Source organism: Monodelphis domestica, chromosome 6 (assembly GCF_027887165.1).
Source record: "Monodelphis domestica isolate mMonDom1 chromosome 6, mMonDom1.pri, whole genome shotgun sequence".
NCBI classification, from domain to species: Eukaryota; Metazoa; Chordata; class Mammalia; order Didelphimorphia; family Didelphidae; genus Monodelphis; species Monodelphis domestica.
Window position 1 is genome coordinate 191954804 of NC_077232.1, and position 21490 is coordinate 191976293.

Consider the following 21490-nt stretch of genomic DNA (forward strand, 5'->3'; position numbering starts at 1 on the left):
TATCACTGGAAGTAGTACTGTACCTGAACAACGCTACACTTTGTGGCCCAGCCACATACAGAGCTCCTCTCACTGACCACAAATGAAAGAGGTGCCCCATCCAGAAGTGCAGTGGGGGCTGGATAAATGGCCTCAGGGGGCCACATGTGGCCCATGGGCTGTAGTTTGGGGATCCCTGCTTTATATCCTATATCCCTGTAAATACTACAATCTAAGAATCCTGGTGTATTTGCTGTTCCAGCATTTCCTTGATCGAGTGTCTCAGAGTTCTATGAATTCTTTGAATTCTTCTCTCAAGAGCTCCCTTGTCTGGGGTCCTAAAGGTCCTAGAAGCCCACAGTGAGTGCCTCACCATGCTCTGATGGCCCCCCATGGAGATGGAAGAGAGGGCTCCAGACTAAGAGTCTCTCTAGTCTGGCTCTTCTGGCTGTTCAGCGATTCCCCAGGGCCTCCTTCCTGGCCAATATTTAGCTTGTACTTAGGGGGTGCTGGCTTCAGAGCTACATCTAAACACTCTTTTTACATTTCTTCTCCATGAGTTCTTGTTATTTGCATGTCCTCTCTCAGGACAGGAGCTTTTAGAGGAGGGCAGGGACTAAGCTTCAGCCTTTTATCTTATTCGTAGTGGGCTGGTGACTGACTGAGAGGTGATAAGGACCATTTCACCAGGGTGGTGATGTGTGTAAAAAATAGACTCGAATACAGGACTACAATCCCCATGAGCCTTTGCTCCACTTCCCCAAAATGCCTTGTAATCTCACCTGGGCCGAGATCGAGAAGGTATTTAAGCTGATCCAAAGGCTTTTGAGGGGCTCACTTTTTTGGACTTCCATTTTGGAGCAGATGTGGCTTTTTTTCATAAAGTAGGTGAGGTTGTGTCTAGGCCACTCTATGGCCTGGACACGTGTTTCTCATCCTGTATTTTCTTTAATCCTTAATCTTCAATAAACGTCTAAAAAATATAATACTCCTTGCAGAGAGAAACTAATTTCTACCTGCTTCAGATGCCTCAGTCTCCCCATATGCCCTAAAATTTAATCTTTACAGTTGGCGACCTAATGGGGAAAAAAAACTTTCAATCTTCTGATTTCTTTTCTGATCTTAAATTCAGTTTTAATAGATAGTACCTAAAAAAATTTTTTTTGAGCCACATCTCTCTGGTCAAGGTGATTTTTTTTACCCTCGCAAGCTGCTGCTCGATCCAGACTTGTTGTGTTTGCCGCCCACCCCACCCCACCCGGCTCAGCCGCTTTTGCCTGCGGGCGTTCAGCCCCCCGATCCAGACCTGATTCAACCAAGATTGCAATCACCTGGTTCCCCATCTCCTGGCCCTCTGGCCCTGCCTGCCTGTTTCTGCGCCCCAAACCCAGGAGCTCGACAACCGCCTGCTCATCACCCAGATCCTTGGAGCAGATTCACTCATCGCTCAGGACTCATTGCGACCAGCTGGTAACAGTATTGGCCACGTGGGCGGAGGGGAGATAGGAGAGGGAAAGAACGGGCAATTTTCCCTTAGGCTAAGCCTCTGAGCAAACGGGGTATTGACTCCACGTGGGCTCCATGTGGACTGGGGCAAGAGGAGGGATCATATCAGGGGAGAGGGGAAAGAGAGACTAGAGAGGAGAAACAGATTTTTTCAAACAGAAACTTAAAAAGCAATGGGCTGTTTAAAAGGATTTTTGACTGTTCTGGTAATTTCATTTATTTTACCTGCCTGTCAGGGAGCAGACTCAGCCCAAAGATTCAACTTTAACTTTGGGGAGGCAAATGGGTGGCTCAGCGACCTGATAGCCAGACATAAAGACATTCGGTCCTGGGTTAAAATCTGGCCTCAGATTCTCCCCAGCTGTGGGGCTCCGAGCAGATCGATAGCCATTACCACTCTGCCTTCAGGCAATAGACATTTAAATGGATAATTAAAAACAAACAAACAAACAAACAAAAAAAAAAACCCAAGGAACTTTAAAGAGACTAAAGGCTATATTTTGAGGCATTTCAGACTCCAATGGTTTATAAAAATCTCTGTATTCTATTGCATTTTTTGTTATGGTTTAACTTTGTGATTTCAAGTTCATATATTACTGGATTCAATATTATTCTGCTTGAACTGAAGGTTGATTGAATTTATTTTGAATGTACTGAGTTTTGAAATTCTGTTGTTTTTCCCCTATAACTGTGCTGAAAATATTGTTGTGAATAAGCCGATATATGAAAAAATAGCCTTTCTATTTTGACTTTGTAAATTATCACATAGATGGACTTCAGAACTGGTTATAATTGTATTAACAATCTTGGAAATTTAATTTAATGTGCTAAATATCTCAAATTATTTTAAGGGTTTTTTAAAATATGATTTTTGGAATTTTTTTTAAACAATCTGGTTATTTTTGCCTGTCCCTAGCCAATAGTAGCTGAAGTGAAATACATTTTATAACCCCCAACCTTCCCACATTTCTAAATATGTGAATGGAAGTTGGGCAGTTAATCTCAGGGCATTTGTATCCCTAAATGCCTCCAAGAAAAAGGAGCACCCCTTTATTCATACTCTTCAGCTCACTATTTTACTTGCACCAGAATGATATATAGATTTCTTGATTATGTTTTTAACCCTAGATGAGTTTTACTTTGTTTAAAAAAAATATGTTTATTACCAAGGTTGAAAGATTGCTATGTTTGTAAAAATTGTGACAAATGTCCATCAAATCATAGGTTTTAAAAATGTCATACAGCAACTTATATGAAATATGAAAGTGTGTTTGTTTGCTATTGTAATTAATTGGGCTATTGAGAATTTTGGGGATTTTGGTAACTACATAGTTGTACTACTGTATTTTTAAAAATGAAAAAATTGTTAACCTTGTTCAATTCATTTGCCTTCTACTCACAGTGATCATGGCCAGATATTAAGAGGAAATGGATCTCATTTTTGGGGAGAAAGTCTTGTAATCTTTACTTTCTTAGCTGACACAGAGTGTCAATGATTATAAGCTATATTTTTGAATTTTTTAAAGCTCCTTTATTATTATATTTTCTTGCATGTGCAATATACTTTTTCAGTTTTTTTTATTATTTTTTCTCTCCTTTTTATATTTGAAGCACATGTCACCAGCATTAAGATTTTCTTTAAATTTTTTATTTTTCAGTGCTACAAGTTTGAAATACATTTGCTAATGCATGCCCTAAAAAGCTAGAGACTATAAAAACGATGCCACTAATTATTTAAATAAATTATGTGACTTTGCTTAATGATTCTGTCTGATTCTAGGACAAGATATACACAAAAGAGCCACTGCATAGTGCCAATAGAGCATAAGATCAAAGAGACCAACCAATCCTGATGAAATTGATGTCACTTTGAGCCTAGACAAAGAGGACTTGAACGTGTTTGGGGTTCGAGATTGCGGCTGTTTAACATGTGTTAAAAGCAGGTCTTCCTTGTTCTACATTCTACCAAGTACCTCAAACTTGGCTCCCGGAACCTTGGCTTATATACTCTGGTCCCCTTTTCTGCCTCTCATAGTGTGGTAACTTTCTGTAGTCCTGGCTACTGACTGGGTAAATGCCTCATTGCTTAGATCATTTTGATTGGGCCCTGATTCAAGGACCTGTTATACATTTATTTTTCTTTTTACTTGGAATTTTTACACATAAGACTTTGATAGTCTATATTTTCATCCAGAAAATTTTTCTTTTCTTTTTGATTTTTCTGATTTCTTTTTAATATCTCTTGCCAATTGATTCATATACCTCATACCTCAGCCATGCATCCCTAAGTGATCCTTTTTTTTTTAATATCACCCTCTTAACGGGGGGAATGTAAAAAAATATCATTATTTAAATTGCAAAGTTTAAATTCCTTTTGAGAAGAATTTTAGGTAAAGAAGATGCTACGTCTCTGAATCCAGAAACTGAACTGTTGGAGAAGCCACTGTGAAGAAGTCTCCAGACCACAAGCTGCACAAGATCAAATTGAACTTTGGGTGTGGTTGATTGAACATTTATTTGCATGTATACTTTCATGCCAAAGGGGACTGCCCCCTAACTGGCTTTTTGTCAATGCGTTCGGCAATTATTGGTTTTATTCTTTTTTTTCTCTCTCTCTTATCCTCAAATTATTGTAATCTTTAAATTGATTATGTTTTCATGATCCTTTGGAAAAAAATTAATTTTTTTCAAACGATCAAACGAGGGAATGTAAAAAATAGACTCGAATACAGGACTACAATCCCCATGAACCTTTGCTCCACTTCCCTAAAATGCCTTGTAATCTCACCTGGGCCGAGATCAAGAAGGTATTTAAGCTGATCCAAAGGCTTTTGAGGGGCTCACTTTTTTGGACTTCCATTTTGGAGCAGATGTGGCTTTTTTTCATAAAGTAGGTGAGGTTGTGTCTAGGCCACTCTATGGTCTGGACACGTGTTTCTTATCCTGTATTTTCTTTAATCCTTAATCTTCAATAAACCTCTAAAAAAATATAATACTCCTTGCAGAGAGAAACTAATTTCTACCTGCTTCAGATGCCTCAGTCTCCCCATATTCCCTAAAATTTAATCTTTACATGTATATGGGATACCTATTTGAATCCTGTTTACCTCTCTGAAGTCTAAGCTCCTCGTAAGTAAAGTGGGGCTAAGAATACTTGTCCTAATTCTCAGGCATTTTACATCTATTCATGTCTCCCACGGAACCTAGCAGGACCTCCTTGGTTCTACAAAGGCTCTATCATGAGCTGATAAATGAATGAATGAAGAGAGACATTCTGGCTTTAGCAACTTTGTACAGATGGTCTTGAAATGTACTGAAAACCAATAGACCTCATTCTTGGGGTTGATGCAGAGGTATTCTAGAGTCAGCTCTAATGGCATAACATTCCCACTTTGGCAATAGGCAAATGCTACAAATCAGGGCTTGATTTTACTGTTTTTTGAGTAGTCTACTTTTAAGAAAGTTATGGAGAAAGATGTTGATAATACAGATTAAACTTAAGAGTGTGTTATGAGTACCTTTTCTTTTTTGGGGAGTCAATTGTTAAACATTAACCAGCACACTTCTAGGTTGAGGGGATTCTTTATTTCAGATTAGAATTATGTAGGCTCTATGGAAATATTTTAAGAAAATGGGTGACCCATTAGAGAAGGAGAAAGGGCATGAGACACAGAACCTGGATATTTGGTTCTAGGTATATTTTGCTTCAATATTCTATTTGTTTTATAAATGTGAATATTCTACAGTTCTATAAATGTGCTCTTGAATGTTTGACTCTGAATCCTTGGCTTTGGGTTGTACTGTAGCTGAAGTATCTCTAAAAGAAGCATCTTACTAGTTGGAAATCAGCATTCATTACTTCCAGATGAGAATGTCCTCTTTATTGTCCCCTATTCTTTACTCTGCCATATCTAGAGGCAATATTTATTTATAACTCTTAAAAAAAAAAAGAGTTCTGTCTTAGAATCAGTACTATATATTGGTTCCAACAGAGAAGAATGGTAAGGGCTAGGAAGCATCTGAGATCAGATTTAAACCCAGGACCTGGCTCTCAATCCACTGAGTCATCTAGTTGTCCCCTTATTTATTACTTAATTAATATAGCAATTAACACATCTCTGCTTGAGAACTCAAAGAAAAAACCCCAAAACTAGCTCAATCACAGAAACTTAGAAATGGAAGGGACCTCAGAGGACACCTAGTCAGATCTGTATCTTCCAAAGCAATCCATAGCTCTCATTGTGGGAAGTCTTTCCTTTCATCCAGCCTGAATATGTCTCTCAGCAACTCCCATTCAAGCACTTCTACTCTCTTGCCCCCTGGGTTTGCCTCTGGCCTGGGGTCCCATAGGCCAAATCTTCCCTCTTCACACAGACAGACTTTCAGGTAGCTGAAGACCAACTAGTAATTCTCCCCAATCTTCACTCCCAACAATTTTTTCTTATTTATTTCTGTAAATTTTCAGGTCATAAATTTAGAACTAGAAAGGACCTTGAAAATCATTATTGATTCTAACACCCTTATTTTATACATCAGAAAACTGAGGAAGACAGATATTAAGTGATTTTCCAGGTACAACGAGTGTCTGTGATGAGAATCAATTCAAGTCTTATTGACTCAATGTCCAGCACTCTATCCATTTTCTGATATTACAAAGAGACCCTTTACTAAATTAGTCACATTCTTTTGGACAGTATCCAATTGTATCCATCCCTCCTAAAATGTGGTAGGAATTGAAACAGGCAGGCCTGGCCTGAGGTCCCAATTCAGATATAATCTGATCAGAGAATAGGTCAGGAGGACTTGGCCCCAAAGGCAATATGCAAACTGAGTAAATTATATTAATAAAGAGACTGTGCAAAGTGTATATATTTTTGGTATGTGCAACAATTTAAAGTAAGATAGCAGGAAATAATCAGGAGGAAGTTAAAAATGGAAATACCTTATTTAGCCAATTCAAAGCATTAACAGTAGAACCACCACTGCAGCCAAAATTGTTGTATGAACAGTCAATGACCTGTTGGACGCTTAAGTCTTCCAAAGATTCGCCTTTGATGGCATAGGCAGATTCAATGCTACCCACAACACTGAAGGCCCAACATCCTCCACACTATTACAAAAAAGAAAGAAAAATAAAAAAGAGAAATAGTTACGATCAGTTTGTTCTACATACTTTCTGAGCAAGTCATGTTCACATTGACCTACACAAATTTACCTCAAGTTTTAGTCACAGGAATAACTTATTTTCAGATCACCAGCACAGCTCAGAGAGACAATGTGTGCCAATGGGAAGGCAGTTGGGCTAGTATTCAGGATGGGTTTAGTTTAACTACTACTTATGTGACCTTAGGAGAGCTGCCTGGCGTCTTTTGGGCTATAAAATGGCGATCATGTTGGCCCCCTGATTGTCACAGGGTTGGCAAACGAGAACTGAAAAATGTGAAAATTCAGGAAAAAATAGCTGATCTTCCATTAGAGCCCTCCCCTACTCCTCAGTGTGGTGGGGAGGACGCCGGCCCTCTGCAAGGCCCTGCTGGCTGAGTAAAAACTCAGACCGATCCTCCCCCCGCTGGAGGAGTTCTGAGCAGGAGCTTAGTCATGGAACATTTTTGCTGGCCTCACAAAGGCCTTGCAACCCCCAACGGGTGGCCATCTGGCCATCATTTTTTTCCTTTCTCTGCTCCCCACAGCTCATGAAATAGTGGACTAAGGCATCTATGGAAGATGATCTGAGGCGGCAGCAGCTCCTCCCAGATCAGTCCTGAAGTACTGAAGAGGCTCCATATAGGGGGGGCATTGTGAATCTCTGAGCAAGGGAGACCCCAAATAGGAAGGCAAGTGTTTGGCATGTTGCATAAGAAGGTGTGACTGAGCCATCAGAGAGGCACACGTCCCTCAGAATGACTCGCGGGAGGCTTACAGAAAACCTTCTTCCCTGCAGCCTCGAGGCACAGAACAAGTAAGATTAGCCTCTTCCAGAGAACAGACCAATTACACGTAACCCACAAGTGCGAGGAGAGAACAGGCAGTCAACTCATTGTGCATTCATATAGTCACACCACACACAAACCAGAGAATTACAAGTCTTAGAGATGACCTAATCTAATCCTCTCATTTTTAAAAACCCCATCCTGTATGACTGGGGATGTAGACTCTAAATGAACATCCTAATGCAAACACCAACAACATGGAAATAGGTTCGGATCAAGGACACAGGTAATACCCAGTGGAATTGCGCAAGAGCTATGGGAAGGGGTGGGGGGAGGGGAGGGAGGAAAAGAATATGATTCTTGTAACCAAGGAATAGTGTTCTAAATTGACTAAATAAAATAAAAAAAATAAAATAAAAACATCATCCTGCTGTCTTAGAATCGATACTAAGGAGGTCCCAAGGCACAGGGCGGTTAGGGCTAGGCAATGGGGGTGAAGGGGTGTACTCTGGGTCATGCAGTGTTATAAGGAAATGAGCAGGAGCTGCTGAAAAGGCAGAAGCAGGAAGGTTCCAGAATCCTGGAGAAGTGACAGGACTGTCTTCTTCTAACAGTGAAGCAGGAGGTTGAGTTTTGTCTAGTCTCCTAGGGTGGACCTGGTGAACTAGCTATTCTCTCTCCTATAGCTTCCTTGGGATCCATCTTACCAGCTACCTGTGCTTGTGGATCCTGTTAATGCTGATTGAGAGATATTTCTACGAGCTGCTTGTGACACCTAAAGCTATCTGTCCGTGAGACTTCCCTTTGAGCCCTGTTCCTGCTTACCTTCCTACCTCACTGCCTCTATCAGCATTGAAGTGGGGATTTGGGTTAGTGACATGTATCGTATTACAGGAACTGGGACTCTTAGGTAGAGAGGTAACTGACAGTGCAGACACCATCTCTCTGAAACTACCAACTAGATTTGGTGGGAGGTTTATATTCTTTAGATAGATCGTCCCAATTCCCTTCCCTTATCTTAAATAAACCCTGTTTAATAGCATTTGGTATTCTGTAAACTTTTCTTGTTGGCCTTCCCAAACCCTGTGTCCTTCTGATACTGGTCCTAAACAATCATTCCTTGACCCACTAAAATCCCATTACCATCAGGTGTCTTTCTAGATACATTATTTCAGTTAATTATTAGTTATTAGTATCTGAGGCAAGTTTTGGACCTAGATCCTTCTAGCTCCAGACCTGGCTCCCTGTCCCCTGGGCCACTTGGCTGCACCCCCAATCCTGTAGTGTTTTGTTCATTAGAGGACCTCAAGCACGTGTCTGACAAAGAGGAAGTGGTCCTTCTCACTGTCCCTGAAGTCATACGCAGGTAGCTTTCAGCTCTCGCTTTCAGCTAAGAGGAGCTGTGGAACTCATTAGAAATGTCCTCCTTTCTTTCTTCATCACTGACTTCGGGGTGGAGATGGATGATGAAGGTTCTGGCTCGATAAAAAGGGAGGGTCCGGTGGAAAGAGCATTGACTCCCAAGTCAAAAGGACCAAGTTCAAATTCTACCTCCACCACTTACTACCTGTCTAATCAGGAGCAAATTACTTAACGTCCTGGGCTTCAGGGCCCTGAGCTCTGGAGCCTCAGCAGTCTCTTCCAGGTCTGGATCACTACCTGTCTGTGGTACAAGGAGCTACTGGGGGAGCTTCTGGTAGTGCTGATCTCAACTCTGTTAAAGCTAAACGATTTCAGTTCTGGAGTTTTATGTCAGTCTTTGTATAGACAGTCTATCCCAAATGCTTCAAAGTCACCAAGATGCCACTGATGTTGGCACATTCCCCTTCCCCCTATGATGTATATGAATATACACATATTCTCCCCCTCTCTCCCCTGGGTGTGTGCACGGCTAGAAGGTCACTAGGGGGCTCACTGAGCAGGGTGCTAGGCCCAGGAGGAAGGCTGGCTTCAGACACTAATTAGCTGTGTGATCCTGGGCAACTCAGCGAGCCTTTGTATGCCTGAATTCACTGGAAAAGGAAATGGCAAACCACTTCAGTGTCTCTGGTGTGCTGTGGTCCACAGCAGCCTGTGTGAGATATCTGCATCTATAAACACACACACACACACACACACACACACACACACACACACACACACACACAGAGGAGGTAGGAACAAGGACTGTTTTTCCAGGACTATGTTCCCAAATAAAGAAAGGCTCATCACCAATAGCTTGTCCCCTAAATGCTGAACTATTTAATCCACAGCAATCCAAGAAACAAAAAAATAAAAATAAAAACGTTCCTCTATCCTATGAGGAGGTCCTCTACGATTTTTCCAAAAAACAATTGCAGTTTGGTAGCAAAAGGGTTAAAAGATGCTAAGAATGACAATTTTTTGACCATCTATAGAGGAGGCTACTTAGCAGCCTTAGATCCTGATAAGTTCAGCTCCGACCGTTTTGTCACACCCACGCCCATATTCCTCACAATTACTCAGTCAATTCCTAGGCTTTCCAGTGTTTTTTAATAGGAATGGGTGTTGTGTTTTGTCAAAGGCTTTTTCGGTATCTATTGAGATAATCATGTGGTTATGTGGATAGTTTTTCTAATGTTAAACCATCCCTGCATACTTGGTGTAAATCTCATCTGGTCATAGTGAATGAATCTTGTGATATATTGCTGTAGTCTCCTTGCTGATATCTTCTTTAAAATTTTTGTAACTATATTCATTAATGAAATTGGCCTATAATTTTCTTTCTCTGTTTTTGCACGTCCTAGCTTAGGTAACAGTACCATATTCATTTCATAAAAAGAATTTGGAAGGATTCCTTCTCTATTTCCCCAAACAGTTTATGTAGTATTGGGATTAATTGTGTTTTAAATGTTTGATAGAATTCACTTGTGCATCCATCTGGCCCTCGGATTTTTTACTTAGGGAGTTCATTGATGGCTTGTTCAATTTCTTTTTCTGAGATGGGATTATTTAAGGATTCTATTTCCTCTTTTGTTAAATTGAGCAATTTGTATTTTTGTAAATATTCATCCATTTCACTTAGATTTTCAGATTTATTTGGCATACAATTGGGCAAAATAGCTCCTAATGATTGCTTTAAATTTCTTCTCCATTGGTGGTAAATTCACCTTTTTCATTTTTGATATTGATTATTTGATTTTCTTCTTTTCTTTTTTAAATCAAATTAAACAGCACTGTCTATTTTATTTGTTTTTTCTCTCTCATAAAACCAACTGCTAATCTTATTTATTAGTTCAATGGTTCTCTAACTTTCAATTTTATTAATTTCTCTTTTAACTAGTCACTGATTTGTATTTTCTCTATTTACTGATGTAAACATTAAGAGATATAAAATTTCCCCTAAGTACTGCTTTGGCTATATCCCATAAATTTTGATATATTATCTACTCATTGTCATTCTTGTTAATAAAATTATTTGGCAAAAAAATTGGAAAATGAGGGGATGCCCTTCAATTGGGGAATGGTTGAACAAATTGTGGTATATGTTGGTGATGGAATACTATTGTGCTCAAAGGAATAATGAACTGCAGGAATTTCATCTGAACTGGAATGACATCCAGGAATTGATACAGAGTGAAAGGAACAGAACCAGGAGTACATTGTACACAGAGACTGATACACTGTGGTACAATCGAATATAATGAATTTCTCCATTAGTGGCAATGCAGTGATCCTGAACAACTCAGAGGGATCTATGAGAAAGAACACTATCCACATTCAGAGGAAAAACCGTGGGAGTAGAAACACCAAGGTAAAACAACTGCTTGATAACATGGGTCAAGGGGGATGTGATTGGAGATATAGACTCTGGGTGAACATCCTAATGCAAACATCAACAATATGGAAATAGGTTCTGATCAAAGACACATGTAATACCCAGTGAAATTGAGCATTGGCTACGGGAAGGGTGGGGGAGTGGAGGGAGGGAAAGAATATGATTCTTGTAACCAAGGAATAATGTTCTAAATTGACTAAATAATAAAAAAAATTTAAAAAAATAAAATTATTGTTTATTTCTATAATTTGTTCTTTGATACTTTTTAAATTTAGCATTAGATTATTTAGTATCTAATTAAATGTCTTTCCATGAAGCTTTATTGATTTTAATTATTATTATTGCATTATGATCTGAAAAGGATTCATTTATTATTTTTGTTTTTCTGTATTTGGCTGTAAAGTTTTTATACCCTAATACATGGTCAATTTTTGTGTAGGAACCATGTACTACTGAAAAAAAGGTATATTCCTTTCTATTGCCATTCAATTCTCTCCAGAGAGCTATTAGTTCTAACTTTTCTAAGATTTCATTTACTTCCTTTACTTCTTTCTTGTTTATTTTTTGGTTTGATTTATCTAGATCTGAAAGGGGGAAGTTGAGGTCCCCCTTTAGTATAGTTTTAATGTCAATTTCTTCCTGAAATTCATTTAATTTCTCCTTTAAAAATTTAGAGGTTATCCCATTTGGTGCATATGTGTTTAGTATTGATATTATTTCATAGTCCCTTTTAGCAAGTTGTAATTTCCTTTCTTATCTCTTTTAACCAGATCTTTCTTTGCTTAGGTTTGTTTGAGATCTTGATTGCTACTCTTGCTTTTTTTACTTTGGATGATGAACAATAAATTCGGTTCCAGCCCCTTACCTTTACTCTGTGTGTGTTATCTTGCCTCAAATGTGTTTCTTGTAAACAATATATAGTAGGATTCTGGTTTTTAATCTACTCTGCTATCTGCTTATGTTTTATGGGTGAGTACATGTCATTCACATTTATAGTTATGATTACCAGCTGTGTATCCCCACATCTTATTTTCCCCTTTTGATCCTGCTTTTTCCTTTCACTCTGTTCCTCCTCACCAATGTTTTGCTTTTTTTCATCCACCCCACTTTCCCCTTCCTCCTTTTACCATCCCCTTCTCTTGTCTTGTTCTCCTCCTTCTTCTCCATAGGGTAAAAGATAGCATTCTATACTCTAATAAGTATGATTATTATTCCCTCTCTGAGCATTATGATGAGAGTAAAGTTTAAGCATTGCTTGTCACCATCCTTCTCCTCCTTTGCACTGTAAGAGTTTTTCATGCCTCTTTAGGCAAATTTACCCTATTCCATCTCTTCCTCTTCTTTTCTCTCAATGCAATCCTCTTTTTCACCCCTTTAATTTTTTTTACATATCATATCATTCTAATCAGCTTACTTCCCCACCCACTATCTACATATAGTCCTTCTAACTGCTCCACTACTAAAAAGAATTTTTTTAAAAAAGAAGTACAAAATTCTGTTTCCATGTTGGAATACAGTTTGAACTTGAGTCCCTTAAATTTTTTCTTTCTTAGTTACCCTTTTTAGGCTCATCTTTGGTCTTGTGTTTGGACTTCAAATTTTTTTTTGTTTAGGTTTGCTCTTTTTATCAAGAATGCTTGGAAATCTTCTATTTTATTGAATGGCCATTTTTCCCCCTGAAAGAATATACTCAAGTTTTGCTGATAGGTGACTCTGGATTGTAAACCTAGATCTTTCACCTTCTGGAACATTATATTCCTTGCTTTCTAAAACTTTAATGTGGAAGCTGCTACATCCTATGTAATCCTGAATGTGGCTCTATGTTATTTGAATTGTTTCTTTCTGGCTACTTGCAATATTTTCTTTTTAACTTTAGGGTTCTTGAAGTTAGCTACTATATATTCCTGAGAGTTGCCATTTGGGGATTTCTTTCTGGAACTGATCTGTAGATTCTTTCAATTTCTATTTTATTCTCTTGTTCAAGAATATCTGGGCAGTTTTCTTTGATAATTTCTTGCATGATGTCTCATGAAGTCATTCGCTTCTGGTTGCCTAATTTCAATTGTTAAGAAGTGATTTTCTTCCTTGGGCTTTTGAGCCTCCTTTTTCATTTGGCCCATTTCTTCTTGGTCTGCTTTCAATTTTCTGCACCATTTTCCCTCTTAATTGATTTTCAAAATTCTTTTGTGAGCTCTTTCAGAATCTGGCCTATACACATTGGGCTGTGCAGCATGGACTGCCCTGGGCTTGAATTTCAGATCTCACTGCAGGCTCTTAGAACCTTAAGGGGTGTATGTTGGTTTGGGTCATTATTGGCCCAGGCAGGATGTCAGAATCTGGATTTTGGCTTGGGCCAAGGTTAGAACCTGGCACAGTAGATGTGAAGTGTGTGTGTGGGCTGCTCTTGGCTTGCTCCTTACTCTTCACTGTAGCCTCCTACTCTGCTCCCCTCTCACCTGAGTGTCTCAGGCTCTCTGCCTACCTTTCAAGTTTTCTCTGCATGAAAGTTGCTTCACTCTGTCTCCTTATTGGTTCTTTCACTGCTATATTTGTTTTGAGGTGTTATTTTAAGATTGGTTGGATGGGATTCTAATGGTGGTTTTGAACTTCCCTGCTTCTACTCCAAGATGCTGGCTCCTCATCTACTCAGTCAATTCTATCCCCACTACAACCAGGATCAAACAAAAAATTCTTTGTTTGATGTTCAAAGTCAGTCAGGCAGTCAATAAGAATTTAGTAAATGTCTACTATCATTGATATTGGAATCGATTCTGAGTGAGCTAACTATAGCCAAATTTTCAGTTTGTTAGATCAGAGATCAAAATCAATACTAAATTAGAAATAAATTAAAAATATAAAGAAGATGCTATGTATACAATCAAAATAGCTCTAATCAATTTAAGTAACCAATTTTTTGATGCTGGAAAATATGAAATGTGTAGGGGAGTATATATATATATAAATACACAAATATAATGTGCTTGTGTGTGTGGGTATACATCTCTCTATCTCTGTCTCTTTATCATCTACACAGACTATTTAACTAATGTGAAGAAACAGAAAAAATGAGAAAGCTAAGAGTTCATAAAGTCTTTTGCTACTCCTGCCAAGGTAAGAGATATTAGCCAGAGATGATGTTTATTTAGAATATAAACTCATTTACAAATTCTTAGAGAGATGATAATGGAAGAGCTTCACATTACTTCATAGAAACAATGTGAAGCAGTAGAGAAAAAAAGGATGTTTCTATAAATTCTGCCTTTGACTTAATTGATTCAGATCATCCCCAAAATAATAGTTTGTGACAATTATGTAGCTCACAAATTTATCAGGGCTCTTTATCGACATTATCTCACTTAAGTCTCAGAACAACACTTGGATAAATAAATGAGACTATTATAATAAAAAGGACATTGAGTTGATATTAACCATCCTTTGCCCTTATATCATCATCTTTATGAAAATAACATACATATGTTGAAGGTATCCTCAAGGAAAGTAGGAAAAAGAATCAGGCAGGATTCTGCAAAACAGTATTTTACAGCAGACTTTGTTTTTTATAAAACCATTGAGTGGATTAAAAGAAAAAAATCCCATTATATTAATATTTGTTTAATATTAAAAAAAAGACTTGGCAAAGTTGAATGCTGCTTTAAAGGCTCCCATCCAATAAGGTACCGTCTATACTTATTTTAAGAAAATAATACTAATTGGTTTTTACATAATGTTTTAAAGTTTGCAAAGCTCTTTATATATGATCTCATTTGAGTTTCTCGACAACTTTGTAAGATTGGTAGAACACAGGCATTATTTTACCTTCATTTAACAGTTGAGGAAGGTGAGGCTTAGAGAAATTAGATGACTTAATAATCATTGTCACAAAGTTAGAAAGCAAGTATCACAAGCTTAAAACATGCTCCACAAAGCTGCTTGTGTACCATTATAAAGCCCAGTGTAGAATCCAAATGGAAGATTCTTATATAGTCCCATCCTCTGCATACTCTTGTTTGATAAATCACATTTTGCTGGCTGTATCAAGACTCAAATCACTGCAGAAACTCTAGAAGGAGATCTATATTCTCTGCAGAGTTAGCACTAGTTATCCACCAAGGCAAAATCAAACAGAGATTTTTTGTTTTCCAGACTATTATATGCAATTGATCTAGAAGCTATATTTTCAATGATCCCAAGATCTGCCCTCCATGTGATGTGTAAGGGGGAGAGAGGTTGGGTGGGGTAGGCACAGGGGGTGGGAACAGGTGGAAGAGATGTTGGGCAGAAAAGGAGGAAGACTTTTCATCCTTCCTGTTTCCCATCTCCTTAGGGAAGTACAAAATAGGCTATGTCTACTTCAGTGACAGAAGCCTGGCTTCCTAGTCCAATCTCTCATTCCACTGGATCTCAGCCTTGATTTCCTTTTCCCCACAATGAAGGATCCCCTACCCCCAGAGCATACAGCTAACACCAGTGGTTTGGAACCCTGGGCATTCCCATTCTTGAATCCTACTACCTTCCACTTGGTAGATTGAGGGAAAAAGCTCACTCCCACAGCAGATGAGGCAATTGGAACTCTGAATACAATTTTTGGTAGCACAAAGCCATTGTTACATATGGTGGTTAGATTTTCTCAAACTATTATTACATTGTAATTCAGTTACATCATTGATTCAAAAAGGCTTTAGTGGGTTATTCTTTTACTTTTTAAATTTAAATTTATTTATTTATTTGTAACATTAAAATACCCAGTTAATTCCCTCCCTTCCTCCCCACATTAGAAAAGGCATTCTGGCAGAGGTCATGTGATAAAATGGCATTGGAGTTGTTATCCTTAAATTGTGCCGTAGACTTGAAAGAAGGAACATCTGAGTTAGAATCCTGCCTCAAGACCCTTACTAGCCTTGTGACTCTGGGCAAGTCTCTTAACCTCTGCCAGACTCAGTTTTCTAATTTATAAAATGGAGTTAATAATAGCATCTACCTCATAGGGATAGTGCGGATTAAAGGAGATATTTGTAAAAGTGCTTTACAAACCTCAAAGAAACCCATAAATACTAGCAATAATTAGCTAGCATAACTAGCATTGTAACTAACATTTATATATCACCTTAAGGTTTGCATAGCATTTTTGTTACTATGGTACTATGACAAGGGCACAAATTCATTTCCCATTTTTCACAGGTGAGGAAATTGAGGCTGAGAGTTTAAGTGACTTCCTTGAGGTCACACAGTTAAGTAGGCATTACAGGCTGGATTTGAACCCAGATCTCTGGCTCAGCCTTTTCTCTGAGACCAATATTCTAATTCTACTCTGATGCTAACTAGTGATGAGGCCTTAGGCAAAGAACTTTAGCCCTTGGAGCCTAGCTTCTCACATCTAAGGAAAAGGGATGACATTTATGGTAAGTCAAAAAATGGTTGTGAGGAAAATAGCTTTTAAGTCCTTAAGAAATGTGGTATTATTACTGCCATCCTATTTTGGGAGGAATATTCTGAATTCAAAACAATGGCTATGGTTTTTGATTTGGACACAGGAATCTTGGGGCTGTAGCTCAGTTCTTCCACTGAAGTCCATTCCTTCACTTCTAAGTTTCTTTTCTAGCTATAAATCTGATAAGCACTTATGTATTATACATTAGGGAGAGACAGAGGAACCATAGAATCCTCACTTCTGTGGATTTACCACATCCAGTGCTTATCTAGAATCCTGGCAGCCCATTAAGTATCTATCCGGGTGCTGCTTCTAGTTGGCAGCTGGGAGTGCCATGGACTGAGCGCTGGACCTGGAGGCGGGAAGGCTCATCGTCCCGAGTTCCAATCTGGCCTCAGACATTTAATAGCTGGGTGACTCTGTCCCTTCACCCTGTTTACCTGACTTTCCTCATTTGTACAAAGAGCTAGAGAAAGAAATGGCAAAACACTTCCGTGTCTCTGCCAAGAAAACCCCAAAGGAAGAGTTGAACACGACTGAAACAACTGAACCACAGAAACTGCTTATAGTCAAGTATATAAAAAAAGAAATCAACATGTCAACAGGTATTTATTAAGTGCTTACTGCATGCTAGGAATCGGGCTAAGGGCAAGTAAAGGCAAAAATAAAACAGTCCCAGACCTCAAGAAACTTGAAGTCCAACAATCAAACTACTATGCGCAAACAAAAAAGCCACACTATATACACACACACACACACACATATATATACACACACACACACATACACATAAAAATATATATACCATATGTACACATTAAATATATACACTATACATATATAGTATATATATGTGTATATATAAATATACTTACACACAAAAGATATATACACACAAAAAATATATACACACAAAAAATATATACAGGCAAAAATACACACAAAAATATATGTATACACACAAAATATGTATGTATACACATACACAACATATACACATAAAACATATGCCCACATACTACCTATCTACACACGCAAGTACACATGTGTGCATGCTATCCATACCCGCTCTCACACACATACATGCCATCCTGGAAGCATCCTTAGAGGAAGGCCCGAGCAGAAAAAAGGCCAGAGCTTCTCCAGGGGGGCAGACGGCCCGTGACAGTGCCCCATTAGATGCACAAGGAGGCCGCGAGCCACTGGAGGGGGAGGGTATGGAGGAGAAGGGGGTGTGAGAAGACTGGAAAGCTAGGAAGGAGATGGTTACTCTGAAGGGCTTTCAAAGCCAGACAGGATTTTCTGCTTGATCCTGGGGTAAAGGGGAAGCAGTGGCGGTTACATGGTCAGACTTAACGTTTCCATGAGAATCATTAGGAACTCTCAGCCCCTGTGAAACAAGAATGGGTCTCACTGTTGTTGTTGTTTTTTGTTTGTTTCTCTCTCCCTCTGCCTCCTTTTCTAAATTTTTTTTCAGTTTCATGGAGAAACAATTTTTGGCAATTATTTTTGACATTTTAAAATTCAGATTTCCGCCCCTCCCTGAGATGGTGAATCATCTGATACAGGTTACTTTCATGTGAAACACACTTCCACATGGCGAAGGCCCAGATCCCACACAGGACAGAGATCTCGGGGGGGAAGCCCAGGGGAAGATGGTGCGTGTGCTCTGCGCTCCCTCGGACGTCCCTCCTCAGCCCTGTCATCGGGAGTCTCTTGGGGATGTCTTGGAGCCTCCCTCTGCTGCTAATGACGTGGTCCTCCACAGCCCATCATCACCCAGCCTTTCTGTCACTGCTTGCAGTGTTCTCCTGCTTCTGCTCCCTTCACTGCATCAGCTCATAGAAGTCTTTCCAGGTTTTCCTGAGCTCATCAATAGGTCTCTCTTTAGAGGCCAAAATGACTCACATTAACAGAGCTGGTAATTGGTGAGAACCTTTAGGTTGAATGTGATAACTCGAAGGACAGAACACAAGAAAGACCATTGAAGGTAATCCTAAAACTTGTGTTCAGGTCCTGTTTCCATCACTTACTATCCGTGTGACTGTGGGCCAGGCACCTTGCCCAGCATCTCTATGGGCCTCAGTCACCTTAGCAGTAAAATGAGAGGACTGGATGAGAGGCCCCCACGGCCCCTTTGTGCTCTAAATCTAAGATCTGGGAATGATCCTATGAAGCTAATCACAATGCCTACTTGGTGGTTCAGTATTTAAAATTATTCCATAATAATAAATATGCCAAAGGAAAGCAGAAGCTAATACTCACCATCTGTTGGTTTCTTACTTTTGTTACAACATGTTTATCCCTCCAGTCAAATCTCACTGGCAAAGGCATGTGTGTGGTTGGCATCTTTAGTGCTTCAGAGTAGAGAGGAAGGACAGAGGGTTTGCTTCTCAAATAGATATCTATAGAAGATAAACAGGAAATGAGGAGAAAAATCTTTGTAATAAATTTCTCATTTCTTTTTTTTTCCACTTTAAACATTATTTTATTTGGTCATTTCCAAACATTATTCATTGGAAACAAAGATTATTTTCTCCCCCCTCCCACCCCCTTCCCACCACCTCTCCCTTAGCCAACGCACGGTTCCACTGGGTATCACATGTGTTCTTGGTTCGAACCCATTTCCATGTTGTTGGTATTTGCACTAGAGTGTTCATTTAGACTCTCTCCTCAGTCATATCCCCTCAACCCCTGTAGTCAAGCAGTTGCTTTTCATCGGTGTTTTTACTCTCACAGTTTATCCTCTGCTTGTGGATAGTGTTTTTTAGATCCCTACAGATTGTTCAAGGACATTGCATTGACCCTAATGGAGAAGTCCATTACCTTCGATTGTACCACAATGTATCAGTCTCTGTGTACAATGTTCTCCTGGTTCTGCTCCTCTCGCTCTGCATCACTTCCTGGAGGTTGTTCCAGTCTCCATGGAACTTCTCCACTTTATTATTCCTTTTAGCACAATAGTATTTCATCACCAACATATACCACAATTTGTTCAGCCATTCCCCAATTGATGGGCATCCCCTCATTTTCCAATTTTTGGTCACCACAAAGAGCGCAGCTATGAACATTCTTGTACATGTCTTTTTACTTATTGTCTGGGGTATAAACCCAGCAGTGCTATGGCTGGATCAAAGGGCAGACAGTCTTTTATCACCCTTTGGGCATAGTTCCAAATTGCCCTCCAGAATGGTTGGATCAATTCACAACTCCACCAGCAATGAATTAATGTCCCTACTTTGCCACATCCCCTCCAGCATTCATTACTTTCCATAGCTGTCATGTTAGCCAATCTGCTAGGTGTGAGGTGATACCTCAGAGTTGTTTTGATTTGCATCTCTCTGATTATAAGAGATGTAGAACACTTTTTCATGTGCTTATTAATAGTTTTGATTTCTTTATCTGAAAACTGCCTGTTCATGTCCCTTGCCCATTTATCAATTGGAGAATGGCTTGATTTTTTGTACAATTGCTGTAGCTCTTTGTAAATTTGAGTAATTAAACCTTTGTCAGAGGTTTTTATGAAGATTGTTTCCCAATTTGTTGCTACCCTTCTGATTTTGGTTACATTGGTTTTGTTTGTACAAAAACTTTTTAATTTGATGTATTCCAGATTATTTATTTTGCATTTTGTGACTCTATTAAAGTCTTGCTTGGTTTTAAAGTCTTACCTTTCCCAAAGGTCTGACATATATACTATTCTGTGTTCACCTAATTTTCTTATAGTTTCCTTCTTTATGTTCAAGTCAGTGCATTTTGAATTTATCTTGGTGTAGGGTGTGAGGTGTTGATCTAAACCTAATCTTTCCCACACTGTCCTCCAATTTTCCCAGCAGTTTTTATGAAATAGTGGATTTTTGTCCCAAAAGCTGGGATCTTTGGGTTTGTTGTATACTGTCTTGCTGAGGTCACTTACCCCGAGTCTATTCCACTGATCTTCCTTTCTGTCTCTTAGCCAGTACCAAATTGTTTTGATGACTGCTGCTTTATAATATAGTCTGAGATCTGGGACTGCAAGTCCCCCTTCCTTTGTATTTTTTTCATTATTTCCCTGGATATCCTTGATCTTTTGTTCTTCCAAATGAACTTTGTTATGGTTTTTTCTAGATCAGTAAAAAATTTTTTTGCAACTTCCATGGGTATGGCACTAAATAGATAGATGAGTTTGGGGAGGATGGTCATTTTTATTATACTGGCTCATCCTACCCATGAGCAGTTAATGTTCCTCCAATTGTTCAAGTCTAGTTTTAGTTGTGTGGAGAGTGTTTTGTAGTTGTGTTCATAAAGTTCCTGTGTTCGTCTCAGGAGATAGATTCCTAAGTATTTTATTTTGTCTAAGGTAATTTTGAATGGGATTTCTCTTTCTAGTTTTTGCTGCTGAGCTGTGTTGGAGATATATAGAAAAGCTGATGATCTATGTGGGTTTATTTTGTATCCTGCAACTTTGCTAAAGTTGTTGATTATTTCAATTAGCTTTTTGGTTGAATCTCTAGGATTCTTTAAGTAGACCATCATGTCATCCGCAAAGAGTGATAACTTGGTCTCCTCCTTGCCTATTTTGATGCCTTCAATTCCTTTATCTTCTCTAATTGCTACTGATAGTGTTTCTAGTACAATGTCAAATAGTAGAGGTGATAATGTGCATCCTTGTTTCACTCCTGATCTTAATGGGAATGCCTCTAGTTTATCCCCATTGCAGATGATATTAGTTGATGGTTTTAGATATATACTGTTTGTTATTTTTAGGAACGACCCTTCTATTCCTATGCTTTCTAGTGTTTTTAATAGGAATGGGTGTTGTATTTTATCAAAGGCTTTTTCTGCGTCTATTGAAATAATCATGTGATTTTT

The 21490-nt window shown here is 38.9% G+C and overlaps 1 protein-coding gene across 1 annotated transcript in view; it reads right to left on the minus strand.

Moving 5' to 3' along the window:
- CTSO (cathepsin O) overlaps positions 1 to 21490 on the minus strand; it is a 61970-nt gene that overhangs the window by 13116 nt on the left and 27364 nt on the right. The window contains exons 3-4 of the mRNA XM_001375224.3: positions 18905 to 19044; positions 6428 to 6595 (exon numbers count right to left, since the gene is read on the minus strand). Coding sequence (XP_001375261.1) covers positions 6428 to 6595; positions 18905 to 19044 — 308 coding nt within the window. The remainder of the gene's footprint in view (positions 1 to 6427; positions 6596 to 18904; positions 19045 to 21490) is intronic.